Here is a 19546-nt window from a genome sequence, read left to right as displayed (position 1 = left end):
ACAGTGACTGCACCAGCAGAATAGTGAGTGCAGCTCTGGAGTATAATACAGGATGTAACTCAGGATCAGTACAGGATAAATAATTCAGTGTATTCGTAAAGTTACTTTTTTCCTTTTACTAGAAATGTTCTTTAGTAAATTTACTACACCACAAATCGTATAATCCAGCACATATCCTATATCCATCCTGCGAGCAATAGGCAGCCTAGGAAAATAGGTTTCCATTGTTGACCTGCAAAGTTAGAATCCCGATCTGTGCAGATCCAGCTGTCACTGAGCAGTTTTCTGCAACCTTTCTGTGTTGCTGGTGTCACCCGCATTATCCTGATACAAAAGAAAGCTGTGCCGTTAGTTAGGTGGGAATTCTGTTGCCTGTAATCTAATAAAGCTTTGGCTTGTTTTAAAAAAAAAAAACTTCTAGAAAGAGCTGGTAAATTCTGCAGGCAGCAGAGAGACGTACATGGGAGGTTGGGAGCTGATCTCTCTATATATGAGCAGGAGGGGATGGACTGGTGAGCACTTGGTGGGGACACGCTTTTTGTATCCCACTAGGTAGGAGTAGCTCGGAGCATTCCAGTCCTGTCATCAGAGGGGCTATGGGGAAAGATTACTATTCAATCCTGGGCATCGAGAAGGGGGCTTCGGACGATGATATCAAGAAAGCTTACAGAAAGCAAGCTCTAAAGTGGCATCCAGACAAGAACAAGTCAGCCCATGCAGAAGAGAAGTTCAAGGAGATAGCCGAAGCCTACGAGGTGCTAAGTGACCCCAAGAAGAGGGAGATCTACGATCAATACGGGGAGGAGGGTATGTATTATCTTCTCGCACACACTGGACTCTTATTTTATTTTTGGTCTGACAGCCGGTGCTTAGGGGGTTACTGCCCGTATCCCACCAGGTTCCCAGATCTTGAATAAACATAAAGCAGGAAAATAACATTGTTTGTCGTTGAGAGTCGCACACAACGTCAGATGGAAGTGTATCAGGCTTCGATGGGACATTTTTTGCAGCTATGTTTGCAAATGACATCAACTAGTGGAGTTTTCGGTTCTTGGGGATGTCAGGATTGTGCGTCAGTAGAAAAGGGGCGAGACTGGGTTTTATCACTTGCAGAGTTCCACCGAGCCCGACCCCATGTTCCTTCTAGGATTTATCAAAGCAGCTGCTGCGATCATTCAGAAACTCATGACAACTTCAATCACGTAATAGCTTTTCTGTCTACAGACAGCAACATACACATGTATACAGTAATACCTGGAGACAATGTGGGACTACTACTACACTCCAGAATATAGAGGGAGAACCGATAGATGGTATATAGACTGTATACATGTAGACCATTCTGTATATTATTGAGAGCACTCTATGCTTATAGTAGTTGTCATCTCACTGACAGCACTATCACATAATAGAGTTTGGCTCTATGTACACTGTAGTCAAGCTTTTGGTATACTTCAGATAGAAGACTCCAAAGTACCGTATATACATCACCCATTGTTATGCAATGGTAGCACATAAGATAAGATAATCCTTTAATAGTCCCACAGTGGGGAAATTTCATACATCACCCATTGACTTCCATTGTATAGCAATACGTCAGATTTACTAATCCCGTCTAAGATTTAGACTAGACTGCCTTCAGATTTGCCAAATTTACTATAGTAGGTGATGATAAATTTGGTGCATCTTTAGGGACTGTTCACAAAAAGGAATTTGAAGTGATCTTCTGGCTCAGATTTCTTTCCAAATTCCACCCCTGTGGGGTCCGCAGTGACAATATCAGTGGTAGTCTCACCCGCAAGTCTAAAATTGTCTAAAAGAAATGTGATGCACAGCATTCTAGGCTACTTTTTGACCAGAATTCTGGCACATTTAGTTTAGTAAATCTATACCAATGTATTGCACACAGTTACTTTTTTTCACTGGCACTCTGTATAGAAAAGTAGAGTCTATAGAGATAAAAAGTCCACCCACTGATTCATAGTAATCCCATGGACAAAAGAGTGACCTTTTGGCCTTTGTCGAGTGAATGGAGCTCTTTGGATACTTTAAATGTATGGTTTATGGTGGGACTATTAAAAGATTATCTTATCTTATCTTACTAGATGTAGTGTGTACTAATACTTACTCTCCTACTTAAAGAGGACCTTTCATCAGTTCGGGCACATGCAGTTTTATATACTGCTGGAAAGCCGACAGTGCGCTGAATTCAGCACACTGTTGGCTTTCCCGATCTGTGCCCAGGGTAAAGCGCTATCGGTCCCGGTACCGTAGCTCTTTACAGTCAGAAGGGCGTTTCTGACAGTCAGTCAGGAACGTCCTTCTTCTCAGCAGCGCTAATCACGCTGTACAGTGTGAGCGGGGAGGAACGCCCCCCCCCCCCTCCTGATAATACTAGTCTATGGACGAGCACTGTGAGCAGAGGGAGGGGGTGTTCCTCCCTGCTCATACTCTACAGCGCGATAGGCGCTGCTGGGAAGAAGGACGTTCCTGACTGACTGTCAGAAATTCCCTTCTGACTGTAAAGCGCTACTTTACCGGGACCGATAGCGCTTTACCCTGGGCACAGATCGGGAAAGCCGATGTCGGCTTTTCAGCAGTATATAGAACTGCCTGTGCCCAATCTGATGAAAGGTCCTCTTTAAGTATATATTTCCTCATGGGCACATTGTCCAGGTCTAATGTTTAATACTTATAGGAGTTTTTTTTTACCTAAGCTGTTAATAGCAAATAGACTAAATATTCCATCAATGTCTAATATGGTGGAAACCCAACCAATGCCTAGAATATAATGGCTGATGGCTCATAGATCGGAAAAGATCGGATTCCGATTGGCGATCAAGAAAACTTCACAATCGCTATCGGAATTCCGATCCCGATCGAAATCTCACGTTAGTTCTCACAGTGCTTGGCTACTGGCCAAACATTGTGGGAAAAGCTAACATTGGGGTTGAGCGATCAGGTTCGGAAAAGATCGGATTCTGATCGGCGATCGAGCAAATTTCATGATCGGGATCGGCTGGAAGATGATCGAAAATCAGATTTTAAAAACAATCCTGAAATCTCACGATCGGCTCAACCCTAGCCATCAGACATTTGATGGTATATGTAATCTATGAGAAATGGAGGGAGTACATTTGGGGTATTTGCACCACTCTTTTACATAGTAGCAATGGTTAGTGACACGAAATATGGTGTATAACCCAGTAATGTACAGGATCTGTATACAGTATATATAGAAAATAAGTGACAATTTTGAATTGTTTGGTAATTTGCCACTTTGTAGTGTGTAGACTTATATAACCTCACACAGACCTATACACACCTTACAAGTGAAGCCATTTTTGGAGTGCTGAAGCAGTATCAGTCTGGGGTTCCTTGGACCCACCAGATAAAATGGTGCAGGGAACCCGTCCACCAACCACCCTTAAACAATAGAGCACAGTACCCTTCAAATTTGGATGTCTTCTGCCGGACCATGATTGTGTTAGATCCTGGGCCCATCCATTCTGTGCTGCTGTACTAAGGCCAAGTGGTTCCTAGGCAGTAGCACCATACAAATGAGGGCAACTCAAAAAGTTCCAAAAAGGGATATAGACAGAAACATAAAAAAGGAAAGTGATGATGTCACTGCTACAGTATTTACAGTCAACAAAGAGATGAAGTGATGTCATCGCTCCTATATAATACATACATGAAGGGCCTATCTCTGGCTCCCCGCCTAGGAAACTGAGAATGTTACATGATGTCATGAAATTCCAGGAGTGATTCTTAACTGTAATTGCAAACAGCAAATTGGAGCCAAGAGAGCGCGTCTGAGAAATATCCAAAATAAGCTTGAAGGAGGCACAGGCACTGATTTCTGCCAAGGGGCCGTGCTTTCACAGCTTGCAGATTTGCAGTGTTTCTCTGTATACATCTTCATCATGTCGCTGCTCCGTCAGCTCCCATAGGATCAATAACCCCTGTTTGGCTTGTTAGTTCTTGTAGGATTCCTTAACTTGAAAGCAGATATAGGATACAACAACAGCCTATATACCGATTGCCGGATCAAGGATAGTGGAGGCCTCTGGGCAAAAATTTCGTCAGGGCCCCCAACAGTTTCATGTCATTGGAATCTGTCAGGTCTATTTGAGGCATTAAAACACCCATATACCAGTGGTTACGTGTCCCAAAAAGCCCTATCCAATCCTAATGCTATATGGCAGATCACTTGAGTACAGTTGAGCTGCAATACCACGGACAGCCTATAGATGAGAGTGGCGCTGTTTCCAGTAGAAATAATGTTTTTCTAAACTCGGGCCATCCCATCTATCGCAAAGATTATTAAGTCCTTAGACCGTTTTGAAATTCGTAGACGAAATCTTGCATTTTTATATCCATGGCAACGTTCATTGTCACAAATCAGGAATTATTCGATCTCCTTGACAACTACCTTTCCAGGCGACTCAACCACAATTTGTAAAAGTGCCCTTTTTGGCAAATGCTCCATATAAAAAGGCGTATTATTTCTATAGGTTTATCTGCAACCTAGTGAGTCTTTCTCTCCAAATAAGAAGAAAAATAAATCTAAGGTTAGAGACTCATCTTAGTCACATCAGTCGTTCATTCGTTCTGCTAACAGCTGATCTGTGGGGGTGCTCGGCGTCAGACCTCTACTGATATCGATGACCTAACCTAGAGATGGGTCATCAATATCTAAATCCTAGAAAAACCACATTAGACCGGAGCCCCGTGTTGCAAAAACACAGCATTTTGGCACAGCTACGTTGCAAATCCTGGCTAATCCCATCCACACATTGCAGAAAAAAAATCTGCAGTGGAGATGCTGCGATGTCAAAAACACTTGCGTTTTAGTAAATCGCGGCATGTTAATTATACCTATGGAAGCGCTGGCGTTTTCCGTATAGGTACAATAAGGGCAGCAAGTCCGCAGTTTCCACCCTGTAGGGATAAATAAATGACTTTTGGTTTCTGCAGGAAATTAGGGGCTACTTCTAGAATCATAACTTATACCTATCCACAATATAGTAACTGATTATGGAAGTTTTTACCGCTGGGATCCCTACCGATTAGAGATGAGCGAACACTGTTCGGATCAGCCAATCCGAACAGCACGCACCCATAGAAATGAATGGAAGCACCTGTGACGCTGACTTTGCCGGCGGTCGGCCGGCGTCACAGGTGCTTCCATTCATTTCTATGGGTGCGTGCTGTTCGGATCAGCTGATCCGAACAGTGTTCGCTCATCTCTACTACCGATCACAACATTGCGGGCTCTGTGGTTGCGCTTTCTCATTGCCGCTCCATTCAATCTCTATGGGACTGTCAGAGATAGCAGCACTGAGTATATAAGATAGCATAGACTTAGTATCCAGACACCAGGGATGTAGCTCTGGGGTGGGGGGAAGCAAAGACATTGGTGCACAATAGGGCCCAATGGCCTTACTAGCACTTGAAGGTCGCCAATACTGTAAAAGGCACATGAGGGCTGCTACAGATTTTGCAGGGGGCTCTGGATCTTAAAGTTGAAGGGGTTTTCCTGTCCCAAATTGATATTTCATATATACCGTAGGTCATCAGTATGTAATCTATGTGGGTCTGACACCTGGACTATACAGATCAGCTGTTGCAGCGCCCTCTTGGTGCTGGAAGCTGCTAGTGGACAGGGAGTGACGTTGCATGTCCTGGAACCACCACCATATTTTGAATGGGGCTGATCTGTGCAGGATCTGGGTGTCGGACCCCCATAGATCACATGCTGATGGATAGGTCATCAGTATTTGGGGCCAGGAAACCCCTTTAAGCCTCAGCAAAACACATGCAGTATATACTGTATACTGTACACCCTCCTTGTCGTCCACGATTTATGGCTGTTGTGTGCGCCCGTTGCTGTATATAAATCTCAAGGAATGTAGTCCCTCCATCAGCGCCACCCACTCAGTGTTTATTCTAGGAAATGCCAGGGCTATAGCCACATGTTTCATTTTGTCTCCAGTTTCTTTGGCATTGTCACTAAGCTGTATTTACATGCTCCTCAGCCTTGCAAGTCTTATAAAAAGTTGGAATTTGCTTCCATTTTGGACACCTCCCAAATAATGACTGGTCTCTGCTGTCTTGTCAACCAAAGAGGGATCCAACTGCTGGCCTATGAGTCAATCTAGAATACATTAGCCCTTGTACTACAAGACTGATGGATGGTGTATGATTTGCTCTAGAAGTAGTTACGCTGTCTAGGTACAATCCTACAATGTCTTTTCATGGCTACTATTCTATATATAACCATGACAAGGTGATTTCATTGCTCGTAGCGCTTATTTGCATTTACGTGGTGAACACTTGTCAAGGCCTGTAACATAAAAGAGAAAAAATAACTGTACCGAGCGTGGGAGTCGAGCAGAAAAAAAGAGCATTCGGTGCGCTGTTACCAATTTAAAGCTATTTGCGTACCAAATATGACTTATGTTAGCACCAACCTACTTACTAGTTCCATATCAAATATTGCTAATGGGAAGGAGGTTTGGGGGAGTACATTGCCCACTTAATGTCTCCACACAGTATAATGTTCTCCACAATGCCCCCACACTGTACATTGCCCCCCTCCGTAGCCCTTTACATGGTATAATGTCCTTATCAGTGCCCTCACACATAGTATAATGTACCCATTGTGATCCCTGCACAGTAGATTGCCCCTTAGTAGCCTATACCCAGTAAAATGCCCTTTACATGGTATAATGTCCCTATCAGTGCCCTCACACATAGTATAATGTACCCATTGTGATCCCTGCACAGTAGATTGCCCCTTAGTAGCCTATACCCAGTAAAATGCCCTTTACATGGTATAATGTCCCTATCAGTGCCCTCACACATAGTATAATGTACCCATTGTGGTCCCTGCACAGTATATTGCCCCCTTAGTAGCCTATACACAGTAAAATGCCGCATGGTATAATGTCCCTATCAGTGCCCTCACACATAGTATAATGTACCCATTGTGGTCCCTGCACAGTATAATGCACCCTTTATGCCCCAAAACAGTATAGTGCCATCTTATGCCTGACACACAGTAAAATCCCCACAGTATAATGTCCCCAGCCCCCACACACTATAATGTCCGCAGTCTCCACACATTATAATGCCCCCATACAGTACATGACTTATGGAGTGAGCAGTGAGTATGGTTCTCCTTACTCACCTCTCTTAGGACTCCTCGTTCCCTCTCTGCTCTGGTGTCGGTGCACTCAACATCACTGTAACACCAGCGCCTGGCACAGAGAGGACAGTTCTAAGAGCGGTGACAATGGAGAAGAATATTAACCACTTACCCCCCCCCCCCCCCGGCCCGACCCAATAAGCACTTCCATCAGTAATTAAGTAAACGCTCATTGGTTACCAGTGGGGCCCTGCAAACTATGAGCCACTGGTTCCTCATGAGGCTAAGGAAGGGGGCAGTTTTAGCCAAGTAACCACCCTATTGTATAGGCCTCTGGGCAGCTACCACCTGTCAATCGCCAAAGCTAGGGTGGGTAGGTTTGATCCAGCCTTTAGGTTAGATTTTCAGATTCTTCCCCTTAGGGCCTTGTCTCCATTCCCCACTAAAAAAGCATACGCACAGTGTTTGGTATTGGGGAAGTTGGTAGGAATAGCTTACAACTTTTCAACAATGTATAGAGACTTTTTTCGTCTTTATTACTTACTTACTGCCCAGCGTCTTTATGTATTGAAATTGGGCTGTACAGTTTGGTTCTGATACTAGGTAATGGACATCCAGCTCACTCCTCCTCATCCTCCCGATCTGGTATATTTATTGGGGGCTGCCATTACTATTACATTAATGGAGTCTACCAGCCCCAAATAAAAGTCGCACCATTTAGAAGAAGGAGGGTGCCAAGATGCTGATGCTGATCAATTGACTTGGTGTCGAAACCAGTCTGGAAGCTCGAGGTTCATTACATTAAGAAATAGAGTAGTATGTAACAAAGACTATACTGAAAACCCTTTAAGCCTTCATATAATGCAAGATCAGTGGAAAAGGGAGAAGGCTAGGTTCACATTTGTGTTGGGGACTGTCAAAATTGGTGGAGAGGAAAGCCCTGCATGGAGGACGGATAACCTGACAGACCCCATTATAGGCTTTGGGGTCCGCGAGAGACAGCAGGTAAATGCTTTTTTAGCAGACCGGTTCTCCATCTTTTTTCAGGTCCCCGTGTGGTCCCGATCGCTTGGGAGACGAACACTAGAGTGAATCTATCAGAAGGCAACACTTCTGCAATGCCATTTTTTGTCCCACTAAAAGTTTTACCACTCTTTAGAAAAAACATAGGAGAAAACCTATTAATTCAGGACCCCATGGTAAATTCCAGATATGGGTGAACCCCTTTCTACTCAATAAGCACATGATTTTGATGGTCATTTTCTCTAAAGTGTCTATTGACCTCGGTTGGCTTGGTTTTGACCTTGTACGACAGCCGGACCAAGTTGTCTAGAAAAGCCACAGCCCTTTAATAAACCCACTATAATGTGTTTTTATTATTACTTCTAGGTCTTAAGGGAGGACCTGGTGCCCAAAATGGACATGGAGGAAACTTCCATTACACGTTCCATGGAGATCCACACGCTACCTTTGCTGCATTTTTTGGTGGTGCCAACCCATTTGAAATCTTCTTCGGAAGAAGGATGCCAGGATGCCGAGATGAAGAGGACATGGAATTGGACGGTGATCCATTTAGTTCATTTTCTAACTTCGGCATGAATGGGTTTTCAAGAGAAAAGAACCAAGTTGGCCAGGTTCGGCGTAAGCAGGACCCACCTATCATTCACGAGCTAAGGGTATCTTTGGAGGAGATCTACCACGGATGTACTAAAAGAATGAGAATTTCCAGGAAGAGGATGAATCCTGATGGAAGAACTGTACGGACTGAGGATAAGATCCTTACAATCGAGATAAAGAAAGGGTGGAAAGAAGGCACCAAAATCACATTCCCCAAGGAGGGAGATGAGACACCCATGACCATTCCTGCCGATGTAGTTTTTGTTATTAAGGACAAGCCTCATGCACATTTTAAGAGAGATGGTTCGAACATTGTTTGTCCTATACAGATCAGTCTACGAGAGGTACGATCTTTGGGTTGGTGGAGTTTTTTTTGATTGTTTGCAAGGCCCAGACAGAACCAAAATCTGAATGAAGGTCGCTACTAGGGTTGAGCCGATCTTGAGATTTCAGGATCGATTTTAAAATCCGATTTCCGATCTTTTTCCAGCCGATCGCAGTCGTGAAATTTGCTCGATCACCGATTGGGATCTGATCTTTCCTGATCCTGATCGCTCAACCCCAATTGTATATTATATATACGGTAGGGTTGAGCCGATCTTGAGATTTTAAAATCCGATTTTCGATCATTTTTGCAGCCGATTGCGATCATGAAATTTGCTCGATCACTGATTGGGATCCGATCTTTCCCAATCCCAATCGCTCAACCCTAATTGTATATTATATACGGTAGGGTTGAGCCGATCTTGAGATTTTAAAATCCGATTTTCAATCATTTTCTAGCTGATCGCGATCGTGAAATTTGCTCGATCTCCGATTGGGATCCGATCTTTCCCGATCCCGATTGCTCAACCCTAGTCGTTGCAATACTGTTCTGTGGCCGACTATGATAACGTTTTTTGCACCATACTGTACATATATTGCCTAGTGGTGAATAATGTTTGCTGGAAAACTGAAGCGGGAATAGAGAGTGTCCTAAGGGGTAGTAACATATAGGTAGGGACATATGCACAAAGCTGTCCTTTCATTCCAATCCACTCCACTCACACAATGACTGGCTTCTATTTTACACATAATATATGAACGTAGATGCAATTTGCACATACAAGCCCTTTATGTGCATTCGCTGTTGCATTGTTGTCAGTGCATACAGCTATTAAAATAGGGTTCATTGATGCGTGTAGGGTTTGTTTAGTTGGTTTACACTAGGACTACACAGAAACTTTTTGTAAAGCTACAAATTGGTTTTCCACTATTGAGTTACAGCCATAGGGTATACAGCGGGTTGTATGCAATCTTATGTACTACAGTTACTATATCACTAAAGTCAATCAGTAGCCTAACAAAAAGTCTTAGGCCTCCTGCACAAGACCAAAGTCCGCAAGTACTGATCCACAATCTGCAAAAAAAAAAAAAAAAGTCACGTATCTACAAAAAAAAACAGTTTTGGTGTCCCCTACGTATGTCTATGCCGTAAATGCGGACAAAAATAATGGATAGACTTGTAGCCACTGCAGGTGAGCATCGTTTGGCCATATGCGATTAGCATGCTGTATCTGAATCCTAAGGCGAGGGCTATACTGCAAATATGGCTTAAGACTTCGATTTACACACACGTTGCGCAACCAAAAATGTATGTGATTTGCATGCAGTTTGCTGTTGCTTTGGAGTTGCATGACGGGGTGACACAAAAAAACTTGTGACTTACATTGAACTCTATGAAAAAATTCCAGTAAGTGTCACATTTGCATCATGTCGTGTGTAGTAATAACTATAAGGGAATGGAAAAAGTATAAATTGAAAAATATGTTAACTCCACTTTTTATAGGTCTTCTGTTCCAGCAGCGACAGCCTGATCCCTACTGTTCTAGTCCCTGATGATGTCTCTTAAAGTTGATCCATTTTTGATCAGGTCATCGCTGAGGTCAATGATTGGCTATATTGGTAATCTGAGCACAAATGGAACTTCATCAGGACCATCATCAAGGACGGGTAACAGCAGGGACCAGGCTGCTGCCACTGGTACCGGGGGCCTGTAAGAGATGAGTAATGGATTTATAATAATTTTTCCTGCATATACTACATCACACAGGTGACAGATCATCTATATCCCACCATACAGGAGAGCTGACAGATCCTCTATATACTACACCACACAGGTGACAGATCATCTATATCCCGCCATACAGGAGAGCTGACAGATCCTAAATGTTACAGCACACAGGAGATGATAGGCAGAAAAATGGTCTAACTTGGTCTTTAATGGCCAGGTCTGACAGATCTTTTATACTACAGCACACAGGACATCTGACATATCCTATATATAGTATATCACACAGGAGAGGACAGATCCTCTATATACTACACCACACAGGAGAGAGGATAGATCCTCTATATACTACACCATACAGGACAGATCCTCTATATACTACACCACACAGGAGAGAGGACAGATCCTCTATATACTACACCACACAGGAGAAAGGACAGGTCCTCTATATACTACACCACACAGGACAGGTCCTCTATATACTACACCACACAGGAGAGACGACAGGTCCTCTATATACTACACCACACAGGAGAGAGGACAGATCCTCTATATACTACACCACACAGGAGAGAGGACAGATCCTCTATATACTACACCACACAGGAGAGAGGACAGGTCCTCTATATACTACACCACACAGGAGAGAGGACAGATCCTCTATATACTACACCACACAGGAGAGAGGACAGATCCTCTATATACTACACCACACAGGAGAGAGGACAGATCCTCTATATACTATATCACACAGGAGAGAGGACAGATCCTCTATATACTATATCACACAGGAGAGAGGACAGATCCTCTATATACTATATCACACAGGAGAGCGGACAGGTCCTCTATATACTACACCACACAGGAGAGAGGACAGATCCTCTATATACTATATCACACAGGAGAGAGGACAGATCCTCTATATACTATATCACACAGGAGAGAGGACAGTGTCTTATACTGCAGTTCAGCATCATTCACTAGAGTAGGCTAAGCCACAAGACCTGGCATAGACGACCAACATGGAGCCCAGTGTCCGGACTGAGGTTCCTTAGGCCTACAAGATTAAATGATTCTGGGGGCTCATCCTCCAACAAACCTTAGGAAATAGACCATAGTCCCCTTCAAATTTGTTTCTTGTGCTCAATCTCCAGTGGGATCTCCAGGTCTATAACTCACAACAAACCACAATGTGCAACAATGGTACATTATTAACATAAAATCCCAGAATTACCTTTATTAAAACAAATATTATATGGAATCTTGTCTGCCTAAGGGTGTAGCTGAAAGGATGCAAATGGTGCAGTCACTACAAACCCTGGAGCCTAAAGGAGCCCATACATCAAAAGATTGGGCATATTGAAATCCAGCATGTTCAATTCTTCTTTTCTTGGATAAATGCCATCAGGGAAAGTTGGGTTACCCCCATAGACAGGCTGGTCCTACCTAAATAACCAGGCTTAGCTAACATTAATCTAATGTGTATATTCACCCTAATGGGACCCCAAAATATCCCTATACCCCTATGATTTTCTTTGTCAGTTCCATAGACTTTAAATAGAGCACAAATGTACAACAGCCCCTCCATTTAATTGGGGGGTCATGGAACCCCTGTATTTGTATTTGGTAGGGTTGTCAGCATTGGGACCCCCAGTGATCAGATTGTACTCACTGTACTGGATAGGTAATAAGTTAGAATTTTAACGATAGTAAGACATGATTTTGGCAAATCTCATTTAAAGAGGACCTGAACAGTCCAATGACCTACATCATCTGATCGGCGCTGTCACCCTGTGCATTTTGGTGCATCCAGATCTGTTCAGTTATTCCAAAGATATAAGCCCTGTTAGTATTGATACAAATTTGAGTTTACAGGTAACACTGTGGTTTGTGTGCTGTATGTCATGTCACCGCCCACTTGTCAATAGGCTGGTAACAGGTCCTCCATAAAATATATCTCTATATCCTCTGCTATAAATTCTGAAATGTCTGGATTGTGACTTTCTCTAATGTACATTGTTTCCTATCATCTCAGGCTTTGTGTGGCTCTTCAATCTCGGTGCCCACCTTGGACGGAAGGAACATCCCCATGACAATAAATGAAGTTATTAAACCGGGAATGAGAAGAAGGATCATTGGGTACGGACTCCCTTTTCCAAAAAATCCAGATCAACGTGGAGACCTTCTGGTTGAGTTTGAAGTCATGTTCCCGGACAGCATTCCACAGTCGTCAAAGGTAATCCTAAAACGGCACCTGCCCGTGTCCTAGAGTCCGGGGATGAGAAGAAGCACATCCAGCCTAAGGAGGCCTCCAGACAAACTACAAGATCCGCACAGCGTCTGGAGGCCTGTACATGTTCAGTATTATATTTCTAAGCAGGACGTTTCGTGCTATTGCCTTTTTTGGGTGTTTACTATATGAGCATTTCTTTTATTATAGAGCTGATACTTATATTCAGGAAGCTTGCCAATAACGTATTCATGGCGATGACGCCAACGCTGCAGTAGCGCTAGTTCTTACCTATTAGGATGACGGTATATTCAGCTCTGGACTATAACCCTTGCAGTGTTACAGAAGCTTAGGTGTTACGTGAGTTTCATTGGTATACACATTTGTCAAATAGGGAGACTATTTTTTTTTCAGATTTGGCCATACACCACTTAAAGGGATATTTTGGTAATGACAAGTTATCTCAGAAGTCAGACCCTCACCATAAGGAAGGTCCTTTGTGAATGGAGTGGTAGGTTGCGAATGGACATTGCTGTTTCATTCAGTTTTATCTCTGCTATTCCTGTAGAGTTGGATGGAGCAACAGCGTGCATGTGACTTACCACTCCAGTTACATGGTGCACATCGGACCCCCATTCCTAGGATTGGTGGGGGGTCTAGTGGTCAAACCAATACCAATCAGTTATCTCCTATCCTGCGGATTAGGGAAACCTTTAGTAAGTACTGGGATACCTCTTATATGCTAAAAATGATACCCCAACCTGGGGTATGTAGCCAAAGAATACGTGCCAAATGAAGCTATATTATAGCTACTACCTACTGACTGGTAAGTTATAAAGTAGTAAAATAACCTTATGCAAACAAATGCATGGTAAGGCCTCATGCACACTACACGGGAGTGTGCTGTCCCTGTATAGTAGCACTGCTCCACAATATGATACTCCATATGGCAGCGTATTATAAAACCATTCTTCCTTAAAGGTATCCTATCATTGGATACCATTTTTTTCTGACTAACATGTAAGGATAACCTTAAGAAAGGCTATTCTTCTCCTACCTTTAGATGTCTTCTCTGCGCTGCTGTTCGGTAGAAATCCGGGTTTTCTTCGGTATGTAAATGAATTCTCTCGCAGCACTGGGGGCGGGCCTCAGCGCTCAAACAGCACTTGGGGCATCCCCAATGCTGCGAGAGAACTCTCCAACATCACCTCCATCTTCTTCTGGAATGCCTTCTCCCTGTGTCTTCTTCCGTCCTGGGTTTAAATCTTCTAGGCCTTGGGCAGAGCCGAATGCGCATGCCCGGGTAACAAGAAAATGGCAGCTACTGTGTAAGCATCCATTTTCTTGTGGCCCGGGCATACGCAGTCAGCTCTTCTCAAGACCCAAGGACTAGAAGATTGAAACCCAAGCTGGAAGAAGACAGGGAGAGGCCGTTCCAGAAGAATATAGAGGCAGCGCTGGAGAGTTCTCTCGCAGCATTGGACACGCCCCCAGTGCTGTTTGAGCGCTGATGACCACCCCCAGTGCTGCGAGAGAACTCATTTGCATACCGAAGAAAACCCGGATTTCTACTGAACGGCGGCACGGAGAAGACATCTAAAGGTAGGAGAAGAATAGCCTTTCTAAAGGCTATTTCTACGTGTTAGGAAGAAAAAAAGGGTATCCAATGATAGGAATCCTTTAGGGTGCGTTCACATCTGCAGGACCAGAAGAACAGATTTAACAATAAAGATGGTCCGTCTAAAGACTGTAACGGGTCCGTTGGGTTTCTCTCTTGACATTTCCAGACAAAAAAATCAGGATCACTTGACTTTTTTTTTTTGTCCGTAAATTTAGATGGACTCTGCACTGGAAGGACTCCAACACAGATGGGAACGTAGCCTGAGTCTGTAGCTGTATGGTTGTACAAAGCCATGCTATGGCCATGTGCATGAGGCCTTAAAATGGTGAACTTAGATCCTGGACGTGCAACTAAAAGCAGAGCGAGCGACTGACAAACACTCGGTGTTAATTTTGCAAATGTAAATGTTTTTGTGGAAGAAAATTTTAACTAGTGTTTCTTTTATGAAGGGCTTTATACATGTGGAAAGTAACATATAAAGGAGTTTTCCAATCCATTGATTTTTTTTTTACCATCAGTTTGCCATGGTGGGACGTAAAGAAAATAGTAGGTTCACACTAGTGTTCGGCTCTCCGTTGTTCGGGTCCACATGGGGACTAGAAAGATGGAGAGTCTGTCCGCTAAAAAACTGTTATCCACAGACCCCATAGACTATAATGGGGTCTGCCAGGTATCCGTCGGATTTCCGCCAGTTGGAGACTCCAATTCAGAACCTAGGCTTACCAATACCGTCACTTCTGTGTGATACTTCCCTTCTCTTTGGGCAATCACGGTCCCTCATATTCATGTGACCACTGCAGTCTATCACTGGCCACAGAGATGCCCTGGTGGTGTCGATATTAGTGTTTACAGCCAACAATTGGGTGCAATGGTCATGCCTTGACGTGCCAAGTCATTGCAAGAGCTCAAAAAACAGTGACCAGCCGGGAACCAGCGAAGTGTCAGCATGGGAGCGGCCGGGGATTGGTAAGAGGAGTGCTGCTCCTTTTCTTATATTATACTGCCTAGAAACAAGGTTGGAAACATCCTGTATGGTCTTCTGAGCACAAAATTATAAAATGATTATCACAAGTATGAACTGAACGTCCCTACATAAAAATTCTCATTATACATTTTTCAGTCATAGCATGAGCAGCCGCCCTCCTAATGTGCGATATCACTAGTTATACTGAAAATAGTATACGGTAATGGTATAAACATCCATCATATAGCTCTAAGGGTCCATCAAGGGTATACAGACCATGCAGCTACTATAGGCCCCTTGGCAAGAACCTGATCAGGACTCCCTTTACTAGGGGCAACTGCATTGTCCAAAGAAAGAAGTGGGGAGTTAGCCCATGGGCTATTAGGGGAGGAGCGAAGAAAGGGTGCCATCACTTTGATGTTTCCTATGGGGCCCTCGGTCTTCTGTGTATTCCACGGGGTCTTATTTACATGGTATCTTTTCCTTATACCAATTTTCTGGGCTAAAAATATTCATGACCAATCCTAAGGATATCATCAAATATCAGATTGTGAGGGTCTGACGCCAGACACCACCACCAATCAGCTATTTCCAGCAGCTGGTATGCAGAGAATGGAGCAGGAAGCGGACAGCGCTGTTCTCTGTATAGTGGCCAGACCAGGTTACTGCAACTTATCGGGCATTCAAGTGAATAGGAGCTTAGGTACAGTAAGGGTGCATTCACACTGAGTAAACGCTAGCTTATTTTGTAGAGTAAAATTACATTTGTAAATTTTGCTATCCCATTGACTTCAATGATATTTTTTTACAAGTGTAAAAATACGCCAGTAAAAAATACGCCTGTAAAAAATACGCCTGTAAAAATACGCCTGTAAAATGTCATTGAAGTCAATGGGATAGCAAAATTTACAAGTGTAATTTTACTCTACAAAATAAGCTAGCGTTTACTCAGTGTGAATGCACCCTAAGGCTGACTGCAGGACTTTTCTCCCTGTCGATCTTTGATGTGAACTTAGCCTTACCTGGTTGGCCACAAAACAGAGAATAGAGCGGTCATCTCCTGCTGCATTCTTTATGTATCAGCTACCCAGAATAGCTCATCAGTGCTGGACCCCCACCAATCTGATATTAAGGACCTTTCCTAAGGATAGGTCATCAATATTTATAGCCTGGAAACCCCTTTAACCAACTGACCCCTGAAAGGATTGGGTATATTGGATCTGAACAGGTGGGACTGAGAGTGGTCTGGGCTCATGGCCAAAAGTAGCCAACGGTAGCCAAGAACCCTTTGCTAAGCAGCATAATGGTAACAAACCTGATTCGACTTACGCAATTCCTTGCAGCAGCATTTACCATGTGGGTCTCACTTTTGTGCAAATCCTTGTATTAAACGTTATTGGGGCGGATTTACTAAAATGGACAAAAAGCAAAATTGTCTCACTTTTAGACCATTTTAATGGCTCTGTCCCAATGGGTCTTCAGGGCTGTAGTTAACCCTTCCATACCAGGTCCTCAATAAACTGATGGAGGGGGAAATCTGGCTTAGAAAGATGGAGACAGGAAAGCGACGCTGACATAGCCGGCGCTATAGTATAATCTTATCATTTTGCTGATTTACTGACTTGGTCTTATTGTTGTTTGCACTTTGGGGAATCTCTAAGGTTAGAAAAACATGGCTGCTCCAGAAACAGCGCCACATTTTGTACTTGGGCCATGTTTGGTATTGCAGCAGTCATATGAATGGGCTTGAGATGCAAAATCACACAGTCCCTTGACAAGAGAGGTGCTGTTTCTGCAAGAATAATAAGACCCCACTCCCCCCAAGTCTTGACTGCATCCCAGCATATGTCTTGCATACTATTAGTAACTATTTTTATTTAAAGGGTTTGTCCATGATCACATGTTGATGGGATGTCTTTAGGATAGGTCATCAATAACAGATCAGTGGGGGTACAACCCATGTTACCCCCACGATCATCTGTTCTCAACACAGTGTACTGAGCCGGAAACAGAGCCCCATACACTGTCTAGTAGCTATATGTTGCACCTCAGCCGTAGCTACTACATAGCGTACTGAACTATCTGCTTCTGACTGTATACACTGTGCAGATATCAGCTGATCGGCACAGGTGCTGGGGTTGAACAACCACAGATCTGGTACTGATGACGTATTCTAAGGATAGACCATCAATATCTTATCGTGGACAACCCCTTTAAGGCAGGCAAATGTGACTATTGGACTAATCAGGAATTGTTCCGCTGTTATGAATGTACTCAGGGACCTCACTTGCTCTGCCTGTAGCACACACTCAGGTACATTACTGAGTCAAAAATACCATGAACTTTAGAATCTTAAAGTGGACTTTTCATCACTTCCACTAACTCCAAATCTATGAATTCTAGTCGCTGCTCCACTGATTCTGACACAGCTTCAACTTTCTCTCTAACCCCCACCATTCCTGAGCAATCGGTGCTTTTAGTCTCAGACCATCTACTTCAGTCCAGCACCTCCCACTTGACAATAGAGATCCTAATTAGCATGCTGTGTGCTGAAACTAACAGCAACAGTTGCTCAGGAATGGCGGGGACTAGAGAAAAAATTCCAACTGTGCTGGAATCAGTGGAGCGGCACCTATTGTAGCCATTGCTCAGCACTCATTGATGAATGTTCATCCCAGGGGAATAATCATGTTAGGACTATTGTAATGCACTTTAAGATGAAAATATATATATTTTGTTACATTAGAAAAAAGAAGCCTTGATGGTCAATGGATACTTCATCATTGTGGAGTATATGTCAAGGGTTTATAGGTCATATAAGCTGACAATGTTTTTTTTCTGTGCCTTTTATTTGTTTTTATTAAAAGTATTTGCTTTGTGACTGTTTTATTCTTTTTAGGAACTGACTAACATTATTTTTTATTATGATACTGTTTTGTGTGAACCCATACTGTGTGTCTTTCACATGATCATGGACTATATCACATGACCAAGGACTATCTATCACATGACCATGGACTGTCTATCACATGACTATGGACTGTCCATCACATGACCATGGACTGTCCATCAAATGACTATTGACTATATCACATGACCATGGACTATCTATCACATGACCATGGACTATCTATCACATGACTATGGACTGTCCATCAAATGACTATTGACTATATCCCATGACCATGGACTATCTATCACATGACTATGGACTGTCCATCACATGACCATGGACTGTACATCACATGACTATGGACTATATCACATGACCATGGACTGTCTATCACATGACTATGGACTGTATCACATGACCAAGGGCTATCTATCACATGACCAAGGACTGTCTATCACATGACTATGGACTGTATCACATGACCATGGACTGTCTATCACATGACCATGGACTGTCTATCACATGACCATGGACTGTCCATCACAAAACCATGGTCTGTCCATCACATGACCATGGACTGATTTTTATCCACTGTTAGTAAGCAGAATGAATGACAGCAAGCAGAGATCTAGAAAACCGTGAGGAATCGATACAGAAAGTATATTGGAAAACTGTACAACTTTTTATTACACAAACAGTAACAATTATTTGCTGAAACTAGACAACCCCTTTACCTTTATAAACATCTATATACACCCTTGCAGGGTTAAAAGAGGACTGTCCAGGTATATAAAGCAAACAACAATTCTATGTTTCATTTCTTAGCCCTCTCTGCTCCTCTGTTATTCCTCCTAGAAATTGTCCTCGTCCTCTTCCTCAAAGGGTCCCTTCATAGCCTGATTGGATCATGTCACAGTGAGTAGGGACACATCCCACTTGTCACATTATTCATACATTTTTAGGAAGTGGCACAGCCGAGAATTTTAACAAAGTATATGCTTATATGCTTCAGAATTGT

At 43.2% G+C, this 19546-nt stretch overlaps 1 protein-coding gene across 1 annotated transcript; it reads left to right on the top strand.

The window, feature by feature from the left end:
- The first annotated feature begins 455 nt into the window (after positions 1–455).
- DNAJB4 (DnaJ heat shock protein family (Hsp40) member B4) lies at positions 456–18516 on the top strand. Its single transcript, XM_075287349.1, has 3 exons — positions 456–807; positions 8543–9114; positions 12856–18516. Exons 1-3 carry the CDS (start codon positions 597–599, stop codon positions 13087–13089), a joined length of 1017 nt encoding a protein of 338 aa, XP_075143450.1. The 5' UTR covers positions 456–596; the 3' UTR covers positions 13090–18516.
- The last annotated feature ends 1030 nt before the right edge of the window (positions 18517–19546 follow it).

This window comes from Leptodactylus fuscus, chromosome 9 (assembly GCF_031893055.1).
Source record: "Leptodactylus fuscus isolate aLepFus1 chromosome 9, aLepFus1.hap2, whole genome shotgun sequence".
In the NCBI taxonomy this organism is placed as follows: domain Eukaryota; kingdom Metazoa; phylum Chordata; class Amphibia; order Anura; family Leptodactylidae; genus Leptodactylus; species Leptodactylus fuscus.
This window is presented reverse-complemented; position numbering and strand designations above follow the sequence as displayed.